General features: G+C 39.9%; 2 protein-coding genes across 2 annotated transcripts in view; both read left to right on the top strand.

Moving 5' to 3' along the window:
- The window catches only part of LOC113044183 (melatonin receptor type 1A-A), a 53,385-nt gene extending 36,641 nt beyond the window's left edge, over positions 1 to 16,744 (top strand). The window contains exon 2 of the mRNA XM_026203894.1: positions 15,831 to 16,744. Coding sequence (XP_026059679.1) covers positions 15,831 to 16,699 — 869 coding nt within the window. The 3' untranslated portion in view covers positions 16,700 to 16,744. The remainder of the gene's footprint in view (positions 1 to 15,830) is intronic.
- On the top strand, positions 5,128 to 10,219 carry LOC113044182 (uncharacterized). Its single transcript, XM_026203893.1, has 3 exons — positions 5,128 to 5,349; positions 5,471 to 5,561; positions 5,898 to 10,219. Exon 3 carries the CDS (start codon positions 6,563 to 6,565, stop codon positions 10,052 to 10,054), a length of 3,492 nt encoding a protein of 1,163 aa, XP_026059678.1. The 5' UTR covers positions 5,128 to 5,349; positions 5,471 to 5,561; positions 5,898 to 6,562; the 3' UTR covers positions 10,055 to 10,219.
- Positions 16,745 to 17,039: the final 295 nt, after the last annotated feature.

Raw genomic sequence — 17,039 nt, 5'->3', positions numbered from 1 at the left:
GTTCACGGTTTACTGTAATCTTATTATAAATGTATAAACCAATTTTAGTGTTGATAAATATATTTTTGTAATAGTTCAAATGGGTCATTTATTCTATCCTTTTCTATCATTTATAGTATATTTAACCTATTTTAGCTACTTCTGTTTCCTTTTTAACTTGCGTGATATGTCATAAACACAGATGCAGGAGCTATCCAGGTGCAGTATTTATTTATTTTATCTTTTTTGAGTGCCATACATGGACACCTTCATTATTAATAAATAAATGTAAGAGCGAAACTTAACTAAGCAGTAAAGACATTTATGAAAACATCTTTTGACATTTATGAGACATACATGTTCCCTTCATTTTCACCTCACTACTTCACCTCATTGTTGTGTGCTGTAAACTGCATGTGTCATACACAGCGTGTTGTATTTAAAGTCATCCTTCATACACAATGTCATATAGTTTTTAAGCGTGTTGAGGTAATTCTGATTCTAAATATGGCAGCAAAGCTTCTGGCCTCAGCAGTTTTATGCCGCATGTGTCTACACACTAATGTGTTAATGTGTCTCTGTATGCCCTTGTCCCTCAATTTAACTCTACACTAGCAGCGTGGCATCACGGTTGGAGGGGTTGGTTCTGAATTTCAACGCTGTTTACTGAAGAGAGTTAATCAGGCGGATTACTGTGTTCACAGTCCTCCATGTAACACCTTGTTGCCTCTGAGTGCAGCACTAAACCCAATGACTGAAAACTATTTGACCTTGGTTCTTTGCCTGTGTGCCCTTGGGAGAATCCATGACAGTAGAAGAGAGCCATTTCCTTTCTGATGCATAAATAAAAGTCATATTTCATACTTCCAATTTAGCTTCCTTCAGGTTGTGTATATGAACATCTAAGGAGGAGTACTGTTGTTAATATTCATACAGAGTCATCAAAGTGCTTCTTTTGTTTTCACAGACTTAGAATTGGTGTATACAAAGTGTGAGTGAGCAAGGCGAGAGAGAGAGAGAGAGAGAGAGAGAGGCTTGTCATTACTGTCTGACTGCTTGTCTGGTTCATAAACATGATATCAGTATCATCCAAATCGAATAACTTCATGCAGGCTTCCTGTTATGGTAGACTGCATAGGTGAAAGGGCTTCTGCTGACACCGTAATCAGCTTGGAGAAAAACTAGAAGGCTATTTCTGTCACAGGTACACTGTCCTATTTTTGTCTCAGAAAGACACATTAAGGGACGACAGCCAACTATGTGGGCATTGAAAAGGAAGGGTAATTGGTTGGTAATTAGCTCAAAACCTAGTGGTTTTCATTTTATTGACTGTAATTGGAGACATTATGTATGTTACATTGAAAGCCATCCTCTTGCTGTTTTCCACTCACAGTCTTTGCCATTCATTTTGTGGGATTTTACTGTAGCGTTAATCTTTATCAATGACACGTTAAGAAATCTCTCATTCACTGACTGGCGATCGGCATATATCAGTCATACGCTACTATTCCAAAGTTTGGGGTCAGTAGGTTTTAACAGTACAGAATTGCGAGAACCTTCTCTACCACCCAGTTAACGACACACATAAACAATCATGTTTGCTGCTGACATACTGCCAACATGGCGGAGAGGGTGATGTCGAGGGGAGGGGCTCTGTACAATGACGACAACTCCTCACTTTCAATAGAATTTTGCTGCAACCCCAAGTAAATATGCATAAACCCACTATTTAAGGTCTTCAGCATTACTAAAAACTTTCAGACAGATGTTTTAGGGAGAGTCTGCGGGTTATTTGTCCTCCAGAAGCAGGATTGGATACCCCTGCTCCTATACTGTATGTATATCATATATATTTTATTTAGGTGTTCCATATGCATCAGTGGAAGAATGCAGAAATTTCAGATCAATAATGTCCTGAAAATAATTTGACTGTTGTCAAATAATCCCTTAACTTTGCATATATCACTCAGTCCATTTAAAAATCACATCAGTCAATCTATTCAGAAAACCTTTTCCATTTCAAGATCTCAGGAAGAGTTGTTTATATGTAGAGTGACATTGGTGATTATGTGTTTCTACACTAAAACAGTATTCATAATGTTAATTGCGGATAGTTGAATGTAAGTGTAATGGATGCATGCAATTATAGTGCTGTCTTCCTCCGTTGATGTATGTGTAAAATGGCATGCCATGACATATTGAAATATTCCTGAGGTGTTTATCATACATTAACATACATTATCCTGAAGGTTATGCATAATGACCTGCCGGAAGGAAGAAAGGGAAGCTGTCTCACTTTCCAACCTTGTCGATATGGTCACCTGCTGACCTGTCTCTGAGCTCTGACCCTAGGCACTCTGCACTAATTGAGACAACATGGCATTGCAAGGATACTGGCTGCACCTGACGTGTCTGGCCATGCCTGAAGCAGCCCTGCCATTTAACATGTGAATGGCCTTTCTATACATTAGTTGGAAGACCCTGAAAAGAAAAGACGATATGCAGATGCTAATGTGGTTCACCCAAGCTGGAAGATTACAAAGTGTTTAGTGGTTAGAGGGAATGTAAGAGGCCATTTGTTTAAGGGCAGTTTTACACTCATTAAAAGTACTGAGACTCATATCTTTCCGGTAATATGCTTCTGTCACTTCTCAGTCTTGTTAATGGATACATTCTAAAATTCCTCAAGGGAAAACATTTAAAAGTTTGGGTGCCTACCACAAAGATTAATGGTGAAAATGGGGAATCTCTTTCATGAGCCAGAGTCCTATCTCACTGTAAGCTAAATAAAATGGTTTGAGCGACAACTTAATCACTCTGAAAACCCAAACTCACAGATTGGAAGCAAAGCCAAGCCAATGGCATTACATTCCCTTGGGACTTGACAGTTTGACTTTGTCAAGGACAATTCTTTGATTTCTTGGTGTTATTCCTTCCATCCGTAAGAATAAAGGCTGCCAAGCCTTCATCATCTAGCCCTCTTAGTCACAGATAAACTGAGTGCACCAGTGAAGTCGTCATGGAGACAACCCAAGTAACCTCTGCTGTCAGTGTGCATCAAGACTTAACCTGGAATGGCTCCATCTAAAGTCTTGAGTCTAGGACAAACCGTGACTGCTGAGAGATTTGAAACAAACCTGTTTTGTGAACTTTTGAATGTCTTCATGGGTATAAGTATATGTTTAAAATCAGTTAGAATCATTATTGGGATAGTTCACAGCAAAATGTACATTCTGTGTGATTGCAAACATGTATGATGTTCTTTCTTGCGAATACATTTTTAATACAGTATTTCAACATTTTGTCAACACAGGCACATCGGAAAATACTGCGCTATCAATGTTTTTGCAAAAAATGACAAAAATTTAACAATACATACAATTCACACAAAATTATGATTACGGGTCAGATGATCAGTTAATAAATTACTTTCACATGGTTTCTGTGATGGTGCGGGTCATAATCAAAAAGTTGATTTCACTAATTCCATTCAAAAAGTGAATTTGTATATTCATTCATTACACACAGACTGATATATTTCAAATGTTTATTTCTTTTAATTTTGATGATTATAACTGACAACTATGGAATTAGTGAAATAAATCAACTTTTTGATGATATTCTAATTATATGACCAGCACCTGTATATTATGACCTAAAAACATTTGACCATAGTGCATGATTTGTAAATCAATACATTTTTATGGTTGCTTGAAAAACAGCTTCATATATGGATTTTCTCATGTAGTAAACTTGCTCGGTAGCTCAACAGATACAGCATTGACTTGTAATAATATAGGTAGCTTGGATATGAGTCCCATGAAAAATAATTAATGAAAAATAACTAAAATATTTTTTAGAAGTGCTTTTGTTAACACTATCGGTTGAGTTAAATGTAATAAATCATTGCCAGGATCACATCCATCTGCTGCGCATGTATTTAGTGCCACTGACTGGGCATTTAATTTTGAAAAATGTTACAAAATGTTTTCACAAATAGGTTTTTCCACTGAGCCTTGATTGCTTTCTGTCCATATAATTATAGTCCGAAACAGCATTGAATGGACCAAAAGAAAAAAGAAAAAAAAAAGAACATCATACTGGTTTGTAACAGCATAATTATATTTTTAAGTAAGCTATCCCTTTAAGCTTTACATCAGAATATAAGTAGAAATACATCGGGGTGGGGCCTCTATAGGCCACAAGAAGGATGCTCAGAGAAACCAGTGACCAGTGGTATTTAAAAACAGCCAAGGTTATTTGCCTGAGAAGCGTGGATGATATTTGTGCAAATGGTGAGAAGGTTGCGTGTATGTACCCCTATGTGGATGACATGTCAGTGTTGTGCTTAAAGGGATATATGAGTGACAGCTGTGCTTCAGGCCACTGCAAGCTAATCGTCAAGACAGACTGCCATTGCCCGCAAATTAGTGCTTCTGTTCTGTGCTTTGACAAGAGAACTGACACGTGCTGACATTGCAAGGGGGCTGCGAGACAGCTGACACACAAGGACGGGTTCATGTGCCCATTTCTCATTGACTTATCAACATCCTGATTTTCAAGGGTTTTCCTCAAAGACAAATAAGACCTTTTCACTGAAAGGCCACCTTAAAGATGATATACATGCTGGTGACATTACCCCAATGAGAGTTTGAGCATTCAGAAAAAGTTTATTATATATTATTGTTCGTAGTTGGATCTTTAAAGGGGTCATGTGATACAATTTCAGTTTTTCATTTCTCTTTGGAGTGTTACATGCTCTTGGTGTATTAAGAAGATCTGTAAAGTTGCAAAAACTAAAGTCTCAAAGCTAAAGAGATATTCTTTATAAAAGTTAAGACTAAAGCCCTATTCGGACGGGACTAGTTTTACAGGGGGTCGTTAGAGAAATCTGCGTTTCACAGACGTACTTGGTGATTTAAAATGTAATAAACACGGAGATGTTAGTCCCGTCCGAATTGGTACATGAAAATCACAGACGTCAGGTGGTAAGAATCGAAACTCAAACGTAGTTTAGAAAACTAGTCCCGTCCAAATAGTGCTTAATTCTAATACGCCCCCACATATTTATGTCACTGTGTGGGAATATTAGCATTACGTCGCCCAAATGTTCGCAATGCAAAGAAAGAAGGTGTACCTTTCTGTAAATGTCTTTATAAATCGCATTAATATCCTACACCGTATATATACAACATATATAACATTTTATATTAATATTTTAAGGCATTATATGTTTAACAGTGTCACTTTGTCTGTTCTGCTTTTATTTTGAAAAAGCGCTGTTTTCTTCTTCGGATGGTTTTTTTTGTGACGCTAAACTTCCGCTATTCTCTCGTCACAATGTGGTGTTCGCATATCGTCGGAAGAACGGTAAAAACTTGTGAACACTTAAGTTATTTATCATATTCACCCATTTGAATCTTGTACAGAAAGAGTTTACATTGTAATTTACTTTATTATTTTTGTATTGCTCGTACATGTTATTTTTAAGAGCTCCGAACTGTGAGGGTGTGTCAAGCTAGAGCACATGGTAGCTGATGGCAGAAACTCTTTGATTAGCGCCCTTGGAAAAGCGGAATGAGGTATGAAGGAAAATATGTGGAGTTTGTATTATTATCAAAAGGGATATTGTTTAAGGAAAAGAGAATGTCAGTACTTCATTTGTTTATGGGTTTATTGCACATGTCATCAATATAAAAACGTTTATTCTTTCTTTAAACAATTATAATATATTCTGTTTAATTTAAAAGAAGCATGTGATATTTCATTTGTCATAAAGGCTTAAACATATTTCATATTGTTCATTTGTTAAAATAATTTGTATTGGGTGTAAACATGATTAATATGTGAAGATGATTTATGTGCAAATTATTTGTGAAACTACATGGAAGCATTTTGTATTTCTGTTTATTCTGTAGTTTTCACGGTGTCCAGGTGCATGGTGCTCATTGAGAGGAAGAAATAAATTGACACCCGTTTGAAACTCTCTGCGTCTTGATCAATGTATATCCGAGGGGCCGCTACAGTGAAAACTCATCGCTGCACCAGCCCTGCCATCTCTGCTGAGAAGTTGAGGCCATCACATCTGAGGTCCAAACACCAACCTAATACCAGCCAGTTTACTTCGCTTGCATCCAACTCCTTCACACAGGCAAGACTTAAAATGGACAGCATACTTAAGGTACAGCTAGAGCTGCAAAAAGAGACACTGGATGCCAAGGAGCAAGAAAGCTGAAAAGGGACAATTTCTACACACATGCTTGCAGCATAACTGAATGACTTAATAATAATACGCTATTATAAGGTCAAAATATCTTGCAAACTAATTCTCCGTTCTTAAAGCTTCTAAAACTGGTGAAAGAAACTAGCCCATGCTCTTCGGTCATATCTGTTTATGAAAAGGTTAAAAGGAGTGTTTTGTTGTTACTGTTTTAAGCTAAAAATCCTTTTAGATGTCCATTATTTGTTAATGCGTAGCATAAACATTACTCTGTAGTAAAGGATAACTACAGCTTACAAGTGTAAATTCAGGTGGACAATCAAAGGCTACACTCGACTTAAAGCAGCAGCACAAACAAACAAGATGTCACTTAAAGATACACCTTGCAGGTCCAGCTCACGAGAAAGAAAGCTAACAGAGAAAGGCCAAGAGATGCATGAACAAGACACCAGAAAACGTGAGAAAGCATTTAACAAGTCCTATGACACTTGGAAGCTGGTAGCTAGGGAGACTAGGACAAAATTAAAAACCCTCTGTTCATCAGAAGACCTTATTAAATTACAGCAAGACATTCAAGCAAAGCATGATGGTGTAGCCCAGCAGTATGAACCTATACTTCGTAACAGTAACACCACACCAGAGATTGTAAAGAAGATGGATGCCTGTGTTACGCTAACAAAAGACATTCTTGACCTTATTAGTAACCGTCTAGAGACTGTTAATCAAGAATATAATGATCAACTTGAGAAGGAAAGGGTAAGAGAAATCTTAAACAAAGATGAATATGGGTCTGTCTTTGGCCACACTAAAACTGAAACGGTAAGCTCAGCAAAGTCACCGGAGAGATTGAGCAACCACTCCAGCTCAGCCAGTACTCACAGCAGTAGAGTAGATGCACAAGCAGAGTTTGCGGCTAAGCTGGAACAATCAAAAGCCATAAAAGAAATCCAAGCTCAGCAAGCACATCTTCACAAGTTAGAAGGTGAATGGAAACTTAGAGAAGCAAAAATGTTAGTAGAAATGAAGCAAAAAGAGTGGGAAATGCAACAACAGTTGGAACAAGAGAGATCCAAATTGCAGCAGTTACAAGCAGCAAAAGACGTTGCCATAGCAGCAGCTCGTGTGAGAGCATATGACAATTTTGAAGGGTTTGAGAACCATGATGAGGAGATTAATGACCAAACTAACTCTGCTTGCTACAGAAATCAAAATGAACCTCGATTAAATCCTGATGCTGCATCATTCCAACCTCACCAAACTGTTCCTGAGGTGACAGTGACCCAGGAGTCTGTCAGTCTAGCCCAGGCAATCGCCAGCTCATTAAGCATGAACCGCTTGCCGGTCCCTGAACCAACCACGTTCCGTGGTGACCCTCTACAGTTTACAGATTGGAAGATGTCATTCATAGCTCTTATTGACAGGAAACCCCTCCCACCAAGTGAGAAGATGTTTTATCTAAAAAATTATCTTGCTGGAGAGGCGCGTAAAGCAGTAGAAGGTTTCTTTTATCGAGATTCAGAAAGTGCATACAATGGAGCATGGAAAGTCTTACAAGACAGATATGGGAACCCGTTCATCATACAAAAAGCTTTCCGAGATAAGCTCATGAGATGGCCAAAGATCAACACAAATGATCCACTAGCGCTACAAGAGTTTGCTGACTTCCTCCAAGGCTGCACTGAGGCAATGCCTCACGTCAAAGGACTAGCTATCCTTAACGATTGTGAGGAAAACCACAAGTTGCTCAGAAAACTACCAGAATGGATCGTGCGCAAGTGGAGTCGAGTTGTTGTGGAGGAACTTGACACATCCGGAAGCTATCCAGATCTTGCATGCTTCACAAATTTCCTGAGCAAAGAGGCACGGATAGCCTGCAACCCTATTGCTTCTCCATTGTTGATGAACTTCAGGGCCACAAATGAAAGATCACCAAAGAGAGCCAAAGCTCTCAACACAAATACACAAACAAAGAGTTTCGCTCAGGAGAAACAAGAAACAAATGGCAGTAAACCAAAATCACCTTGCTTCATGTGTAAAAGTGAAGCTCATAACATCACCAAGTGTCCCACCTTCGCAGCAAAGAGTATTGAAGATAAAAAGGCATTCATCTGTGAAAATCGGCTCTGCTTTGGGTGCTTGAGGAAGGGTCACATGACCAAAGATTGTAAGAGACGACACACATGCAACATATGCAACCGTCGTCACCCATCCTGCTTGCACGATGACAGGAAACAAAGACCTGTGGAAGCAACAGCGAATAGTTCCACTTCCACAGAAAACCATGCAAGCTTGGAAACTCACAATGTCGTATCCCATGCATCAACGCAACGTTCTTCAGCTACCTCAAGTATCGTCCCAGTCCTTGTGTCTTCAATACAAGAGCCACACAGAGAAGTACTTACGTACGCAATACTGGACACACAGAGTGACTCAACGTTTGTCTTAGAAGATGTACTTGACAAACTGAATGTTGATGCCCAACCAGTAAAATTAAAATTGAGTACTATGACGGCTATTGACACAATCATATCTAGCAAGAACGTCCGTGGTCTACAAGTTCGAGGACTGCACTCTAAGGACCACATCCAATTACAGCAGGCCTACAGCCGTGATTTTATACCAGTGGACAAGTCTTACGTTCCAACAAATGAAACAGCCTTACTCTGGCCTCATCTCAGACATTTGGCAGATAAGCTACCACCCCTTCTAGACTGTGATGTAGGGCTCCTGATAGGATATGACTGTCCAGCAGCATTAACTCCTCTTGAGGTTATCATTGGGGACAAAAATCAACCGTTTGCACAGAGATCAAAACTAGGATGGAGTATCATAGGCTCATCAAATCCTCACCTAGACAGACAAGGAAGTCAGAGCTTTGTGCATCGGCTCACAGTAAAAGAACTGCCAATACCATCGACAACAGATGTTCTAAAAGCCCTAGAATCAGACTTCACCGAGAGAACATATGAAGATAAATATGTGTCCCAGAACGATGTTCATTTCATACAGTTCCTCAGTGACAACATCACGCAGAAGAAAGATGGACATTATGAGATGCCCCTCCCTTTCAAGGGCAACAGTCCACCCAACCTACCAAACAACAAGAGGCTAGCCACAGTTCGTCTACAGTGTCTTAAGAAGAAGTTAAAGACCAATAAAAAATATTATGATCAATACAAAACATTCATGGAAGAAACAATTAGCAAGGGTGATGCAGAGCCTGCCCCTACAACATTTGCAGGAGAGACTGAGTGGTACCTTCCGCATCATGGCATTTATCAACCCAGAAAACCAGACAAGCTGAGAGTTGTATTCGACTGTTCAGCCAAATTCCATGGTGTTTCTCTAAATGACACTTTACTGACTGGGCCTGATCTTATCAATCCTCTGGTAGGAGTTCTCTGCCGCTTCAGGAAGGAGGCTGTAGCGATCATCTGTGATATCGAAAGAATGTTTTATCAGTTCTCTGTCACTCCTGAATCCCGGAATTATCTGAAATTCCTCTGGTGGGGAGGTGGAGATTTGGAGAAGGAACCACAGGAATACAGGATGGCAGTTCATCTCTTTGGAGCTGCCTCGTCTCCAGGATGTGCCAACTTTGGCTTGAAACATCTGGCACGCCAACACAAAGCTACCTATCCACTAGCATCAACATTCATAGAGAAAAACTTTTATGTTGATGACGGGCTAGTCAGTGTTCCATCGGTCGAGGAAGCCAAGAAACTGATCACTGAGTCACAGGAGTTGTGCAAAAGAGGAGGCCTACGCCTCCATAAATTCAACTCTAATGAGGAAGCAGCCCTCGCCTGCTTAGATCCTTCAGAAAGAGCAGCAACCATTGCAATGGTCGATTAAAACTGACACTTTCAGTTTTAACAGCAGCTTGAAAGCTCAGCCTTCAACCCGGCGTGGTTGCCTTTCTGTCATTGCCTCTCTTTATGACCCACTTGGATTCATCGCTCCATTCAGCCTAACTGGAAAGCGTATACTTCAAGAGCTGTGTCACAGAGGCATCGGATGGGATGATCCACTACCAGAAGATATGAGACCACGGTGGGAGGAGTGGATAAATGGGCTTCAGAGGTTGAAAGAGGTTTCAATTCCGAGATGTTACCACCCATATGACTTCCATAACATTGTCAGAGTAGAGTTGCACCATTTTTCGGATGCCAGCTGCGTGGGATATGGTGCATGTTCTTACCTCAGGTTCAAAAATGACAAGGATAAAGTCCATTGCAGTCTCGTGCTGGCGAAAGCAAGGGTTGCACCCTCAAAGGTCACAAGTATCCCGAGACTAGAACTTGCAGCAGCTGTGGTTTCTACGAAAGTCAGTGTCATGTTAAAAGGTGAACTTGACATAAAGATTGATGAAGAGGTTTTCTGGACCGATTCAAAGGTGGTGCTTGGGTATATTAACAATGATGCCCGTAGGTTCCACATATTTGTTGCGAACCGTGTTCAGATGATAAGGGATAACAGTGATCCCAGTCAGTGGCACTATGTGGACACTGCAGAAAACCCGGCAGATCATGCTTCCCGAGGTCTTAGTGCTTCAGACCTTCATTCAACAAACTGGCTTCGAGGACCGAAGTTTCTCTGGGAGAGTAATTTACTTCTATCACCCAGCGCTCCATCAGAATTACTTGTTGGTGATCCTGAAGTCAAGACAATTCAGGTGTTTGCAACAGAAGTCAAAAACTACAATGACATCCTCAGCCGTCTGTGTCAGTTTTCCTCCTGGACAAAAATTCTTAAGGTGGTGGCAAGAATCAAGAGGCTGGGGTCTAAACAGAGACAACACAGTGAGTATGTGACTGTTAAGGAGATTGAAAAGGCTGCAGATGAAGTGATTAAGATCGTACAGCAGCAAGCTTTCCCCCAAGAGATAAAGATGCTTCAGGGTAAAAAGGACCTTCCAAACTCAAGCTCTCTTTTCCGTCTCGACCCTATCTGGTCTGAAGGACTCCTCTGTGTTGGTGGCAGATTGAACCAGTCATCGCTCTGTCATAAAGTCAAGCACCCAGTCATCCTACCGAATAGCAGCCACATTTCTAAGCTTATTGTGTCTCATTTTCACGCTAAGACATGCCATCAGGGTCGAGCCCAGACTCTAATGGAGCTTCGGGCCAATGGATTCTGGGTAATTGGTGGGAGCAAGTTGGTTGCTAAGGTGATACACACTTGTGTGTTTTGCAGGAAACTGCGAAGGCCAACAGAAAGACAACGAATGGCTGAACTTCCCACAGAACGCGTTGAAGCCTCAGCACCTTTCACATACTGCGGCATGGACTGTTTCGGTCCTTTCATTGTAAAGAAAGCCCGCAAAGAATACAAAAGATACGGCGTGATTTTCACATGTATGTACTCTAGAGCTGTTCATATTGAAATGCTCGAAGATTTGTCAACAGACTCATTCATCAACTCATTGAGATGCTTCATCAGCCTGAGAGGAGCTGTTCAACAACTTCGCTGTGACCAAGGCTCTAATTTTGTTGGCGCAAGGAATGAGCTCAAGGAAGCACTTAAACAATGTGACATTAAGCTTCTGGAAATCTTCCTGACAGAGAAGCAGTGCGAATTTGTCTTCAATGCTCCCTCTGACAGTCCTGCAGGTGGTGTCTGGGAACGTCAGATCAGAACTGTTAGAAATGTGCTGAATGCCGCCTTTGCACAGTGCCCAGGTCGACTGGACGACGCTTCCCTCAGAACACTGCTATATGAGACCATGGCTATCGTTAACAGCCGCCCGTTAACAGTGGATGGAATCAATGATCCACAGGCACTGGAGCCTATAACACCGAATCATCTCATTATGATGAAATCTAAAGTTGCTCTTCCTCCTCCTGGAGTATTTGTCAAGGAGGACCTGTATGCATCAAAAAGGTGGAGAAGAGTTCAGTATCTCATCGAACAGTTTTGGAGCCGCTGGAAAAAGGAGTATCTGCTGAACATATCCTTGAGACAGAAATGGCACTCACCTCAGCGCAACCTCAAAGTGGATGACATTGTCATTATTAAAGATGACAACCTCCCAAGAAATCAGTGGCAACTTGGACGGGTGATTGAAACTGTTCAAAGTAGTGATGGCTTGGTTCGTCGAGTTAAAGTGCAAGTTGGTGAGCGGAAACCTCATAAAAAACAAGATCCACCCTCCAAGCCCTCAGTTATTGAGAGACCAATCAAAAAATTGGTGCTCCTCCTAGAGAACTGATTAAAAGAAAGCGATTTAGAACACTGCACAAACTGCTTTATTATGCATGATGCCATATAGTTACGCCTCTGATAGCTTAACTTCAGGCTATTAATTTCTTAGCAAGAAATCCTGCACAATTCACTTACTCTTTGTATATTTGTTCATTCATTGTACCAGGATTTGGTGGGAGTGTAAATGTCTTTATAAATCGCATTAATATCCTACACCGTATATATACAACATATATAACATTTTATATTAATATTTTAAGGCATTATATGTTTAACAGTGTCACTTTGTCTGTTCTGCTTTTATTTTGAAAAAGCGCTGTTTTCTTCTTCGGATGGTTTTTTTTGTGACGCTAAACTTCCGCTATTCTCTCGTCACAATGTGGTGTTCGCATATCGTCGGAAGAACGGTAAAAACTTGTGAACACTTAAGTTATTTATCATATTCACCCATTTGAATCTTGTACAGAAAGAGTTTACATTGTAATTTACTTTATTATTTTTGTATTGCTCGTACATGTTATTTTTAAGAGCTCCGAACTGTGAGGGTGTGTCAAGCTAGAGCACATGGTAGCTGATGGCAGAAACTCTTTGATTAGCGCCCTTGGAAAAGCGGAATGAGGTATGAAGGAAAATATGTGGAGTTTGTATTATTATCAAAAGGGATATTGTTTAAGGAAAAGAGAATGTCAGTACTTCATTTGTTTATGGGTTTATTGCACATGTCATCAATATAAAAACGTTTATTCTTTCTTTAAACAATTATAATATATTCTGTTTAATTTAAAAGAAGCATGTGATATTTCATTTGTCATAAAGGCTTAAACATATTTCATATTGTTCATTTGTTAAAATAATTTGTATTGGGTGTAAACATGATTAATATGTGAAGATGATTTATGTGCAAATTATTTGTGAAACTACATGGAAGCATTTTGTATTTCTGTTTATTCTGTAGTTTTCACGGTGTCCAGGTGCATGGTGCTCATTGAGAGGAAGAAATAAATTGACACCCGTTTGAAACTCTCTGCGTCTTGATCAATGTATATCCGAGGGGCCGCTACACTTTCATTCTCGCTGTTGCCGCCAGCACCATAATGGGGAGAAGCTGTGTGTTTCATAGTGAAAGCAAAAACACCTTGTTTTGCCTTCCAAAAGAGGATGATATTCGCTTTGTTATGCCTAGAACTGATCTGTGCTGGTTGCTGTGGAAATGGATCAACTTCGTGCTGTCCAGCCTGGGCTCGTCACATGTGGTTGCGGCAAGCCCCTGGCCGCTCCTTCGTCGAATCCCCCAGCCATTCCTCACTCTAGCCCCTGGCTTTTCCTCACTCTAGCCGCCGGCCGTTCATTACTCTGGCCGCCGGCCATTCCTCACTCTAGCCACTGGCTGTTCCTTACTCTAGGCCCCGGTTGTTCATTACTCTAGTCACCGGCAGTTCCTTACTCTAACTGCCAGCTGCTGCTCACTCAGGCCCTCCAGCCATTCCTCACTCTCAATCACAATGCACTGGATAGCTGGCCAATCACCTCGCTTTTCAGAAAGATGAGCTTTGTAAAAAATTACATGTTTCAGAAAGGCAGGCATCGAGAAGAAACAATAATGTACAGTATGTGGAAAATAATATGTTTTTGAACCTTAACCTGTTAACCTGCACCTGGACATGGGTGCACGGATCTCTCTTTGTTTGCACGTGATAATGTTTATGAACAGATTAAATGAAACGGGAAAAGATGAATCTGTATAAACTATATATTATTATAAAGATCCAAGCCTCAAGCATTGACGACAGATCAGTGTTTTTCAATGGCATGCTTATAAAGAATGTATTTGCTAACTTTGTGTAAGCAGTACACATCAAAACATGAAAAATCAAAATGCAGTTCATACCAGATTCATCCTAATAACAAGTCATGAACACATCCACAGCTTTAAATCCCGGTTTAGTTAGAAAGGAAAGGGTCCACTGAATGACATCTCATGGAGCACATTTAGTCCAACAAAGCAATAACATTTTAATATGGATGTATTGAAGTCAAAGCAAATGATCAAATTGAAAGAAAATGTAAGTTAAATTAACATTAGATGTCCAAACCAGAAGGAAAACATTGTCATATATTTGTCTCCAAGATAACAGTGAAAGTCAACATGTTAACTTTGACAGCTGTTTTTTTATTAATTTTTCACAGTTTTTCCTTGACCTCCATCTCTTGTGGTAACCCCTGACTTAGAATACAAACCAACACAATGGATAAATTGTCAAATAGAAAGAAAAGCATTTCAGACAGCTGATTGCAGACTTTGGTTTTCTTGGTAAACTGAGCTCTTTTAATGCATGCAAGTTTAGCTCAGCAGAAAAATCTAAGCAGCATAAAATTTGCTTTTCAAACTGGTCTTATTGCTCTCTATAAATGCAATTTAAATTGATTTAAATTTGTTTTCTTTCCCTTTTGTGAAATATATAATTTCTATGCTTATGTAATGTAAAAATCCAAGTATATAGTACTGTATTTATGTATGAAACATTAAGCATATGCGTTGGCATTCACACACATTTTCTAACACAGTCGTAAGACAAGAGGGAGTGCAACTCAGCTGAAACTGCCTTTAGTGTTTCCCTTTTGATTACAACATTAGTTAATTATTTCAGCTTTATACACAATGTCAAGTTCTTGTGCCTGGTGGCAATTAGAGATGTGCATTCATTAAAACCACTCTTGTTTTTTTCCCCTTACCATCCACACAATGAACGTAATTAGTAACTGCACAATCACATTCATAAACACACACGTGCACCCTGCTTTATATAGAATGCACATTCCATTAATTGATGGAGGCAAATATTTGGAGTACAGATCCAGCATTTGTTTATGGGACAATAAAAGCTTTATTGAACTCCTGGAAGGCTTAGTAAACATGTTCTGTTTACATGATAAGCCGTTGTTAATGGAGAAGATGCGCAAATCCACTTCATTTTCAGCGTTTTTTGGCGCTTCTTCTCAGTTAACAACGGCTCCGTGTAGTAACAGCTGCTCTATGTGAAATCACGCACCCGATGGAATTAACAGCTGATTAGAGAAACGGCTTTACTGACGAGATGCGCATTAACGATCGGCCGATCGTGATCGGAGCACCCCTAAATATGACATATAAAGTATTGTAATGTCCTATTTATTAAGTGTGATATTTCCATATATGTTACCCATTTTCACGCGGTCGTGGTTGTAGCAACAATATATGTCAACAATATGTATTATATTTATATGCAAAATGTTTACAAAAATCTGTATGTTTAAATATTTTATATTTACATATAATATTAACATGTGTTGGCAGATTTTAGGATGGATAGCTAAGTTAAAGGCTAAGCTTTTGGATGTAGTCAAAGACTCTTTAACCTGTATGTCTCTCTTTCTGTCTGTTTCTAAGGTAACATATTTGTGGTGAGTTTGGCGGTGGCGGACCTGGTGGTAGCCATCTACCCATATCCGCTGGTCCTGACCTCCATATTTCACCGAGGTTGGAACCTGGGATACATGCACTGCCAGATCAGTGGATTCCTGATGGGCGTCAGTGTAATCGGCTCGATTTTCAACATCACCGGCATCGCAATCAACCGCTACTGTTATATCTGCCACAGCCTCAAATATGACAAACTCTACAGTGACAAAAACTCAGTTTGCTATGTACTGTTAATTTGGGCTTTGACGGTGCTTGCTATTGTACCCAACTTGTTCGTAGGTTCCCTGCAGTATGATCCACGGGTTTATTCCTGTACATTCGAGCAGTCGGCGAGCTCGGCATACACGATCGCTGTCGTGTTCTTCCATTTTATTCTTCCCATCATGATTGTCACCTACTGTTACTTGCGAATCTGGGTTCTGGTCATACAGGTGCGAAGACGAGTGAAGCCCGACAATCGTCCCAAGCTCACGCCACACGATGTGCGAAACTTCGTAACAATGTTTGTTGTTTTCGTGCTCTTTGCCGTGTGCTGGGCACCATTAAATTTCATCGGGTTGGCAGTAGCGATTTCTCCTGAGCACGTGGTTCCTTTAATACCCGAATGGCTCTTTGTGGCAAGTTATTTCATGGCATACTTTAACAGTTGTCTCAATGCAATCGTCTATGGAGTTTTGAACCAGAACTTCCGTCGTGAGTATAAGCGCATCGTGGTTTCAGTATGTACTGCCAGGATCTTCTTTGGGGAAAGTTCTAATGAAGCGCAAGAAAGACTCAAGAGTAAACCTTCACCACTCATGACCAACAACAATCAGGTCAAAGTAGACTCTGTGTAAGCGCTGAACGTGAAAAGAACACCGAAAACTAAGCAACTAAGCAAACTTGATTTAGGAAAAAAACAATGTGATCACCAAATATGTTGTCAGGACGTGGCATCTAGCCATGAAACTGTGATTTGTTGCCTCAACACAATCAAAACAAACAGGAATATTATCATTGTCTTTTATAAAGCACTTTTTTCATTCTTGGTCAGAAGTACTTGTAAGTATGTATGAATTTATTGTTTAAATGTTTACAGTTATTGTATCAGCAAATCAATGTAAGACATCCATTCTGTAATGATTATATATGAGTTATCTTTGTCTGGAGAGAACAAAAAACAAATATGAAGGTATG

The sequence above is a fragment of the Carassius auratus genome, chromosome 26 (assembly GCF_003368295.1).
Source record: "Carassius auratus strain Wakin chromosome 26, ASM336829v1, whole genome shotgun sequence".
In the NCBI taxonomy this organism is placed as follows: Eukaryota; Metazoa; Chordata; class Actinopteri; order Cypriniformes; family Cyprinidae; genus Carassius; species Carassius auratus.
Note: the sequence above shows the minus strand (reverse complement) of the source record. Positions and strands in the feature narration are given on the sequence as shown.

Bases quoted from the DNA above. Each gene is read 5' to 3' on its own strand.
- LOC113044182 (XM_026203893.1), top strand. From the start codon at position 6,563: ATGTCACTTAAAGATACACCTTGCAGGTCCAGCTCACGAGAAAGAAAG.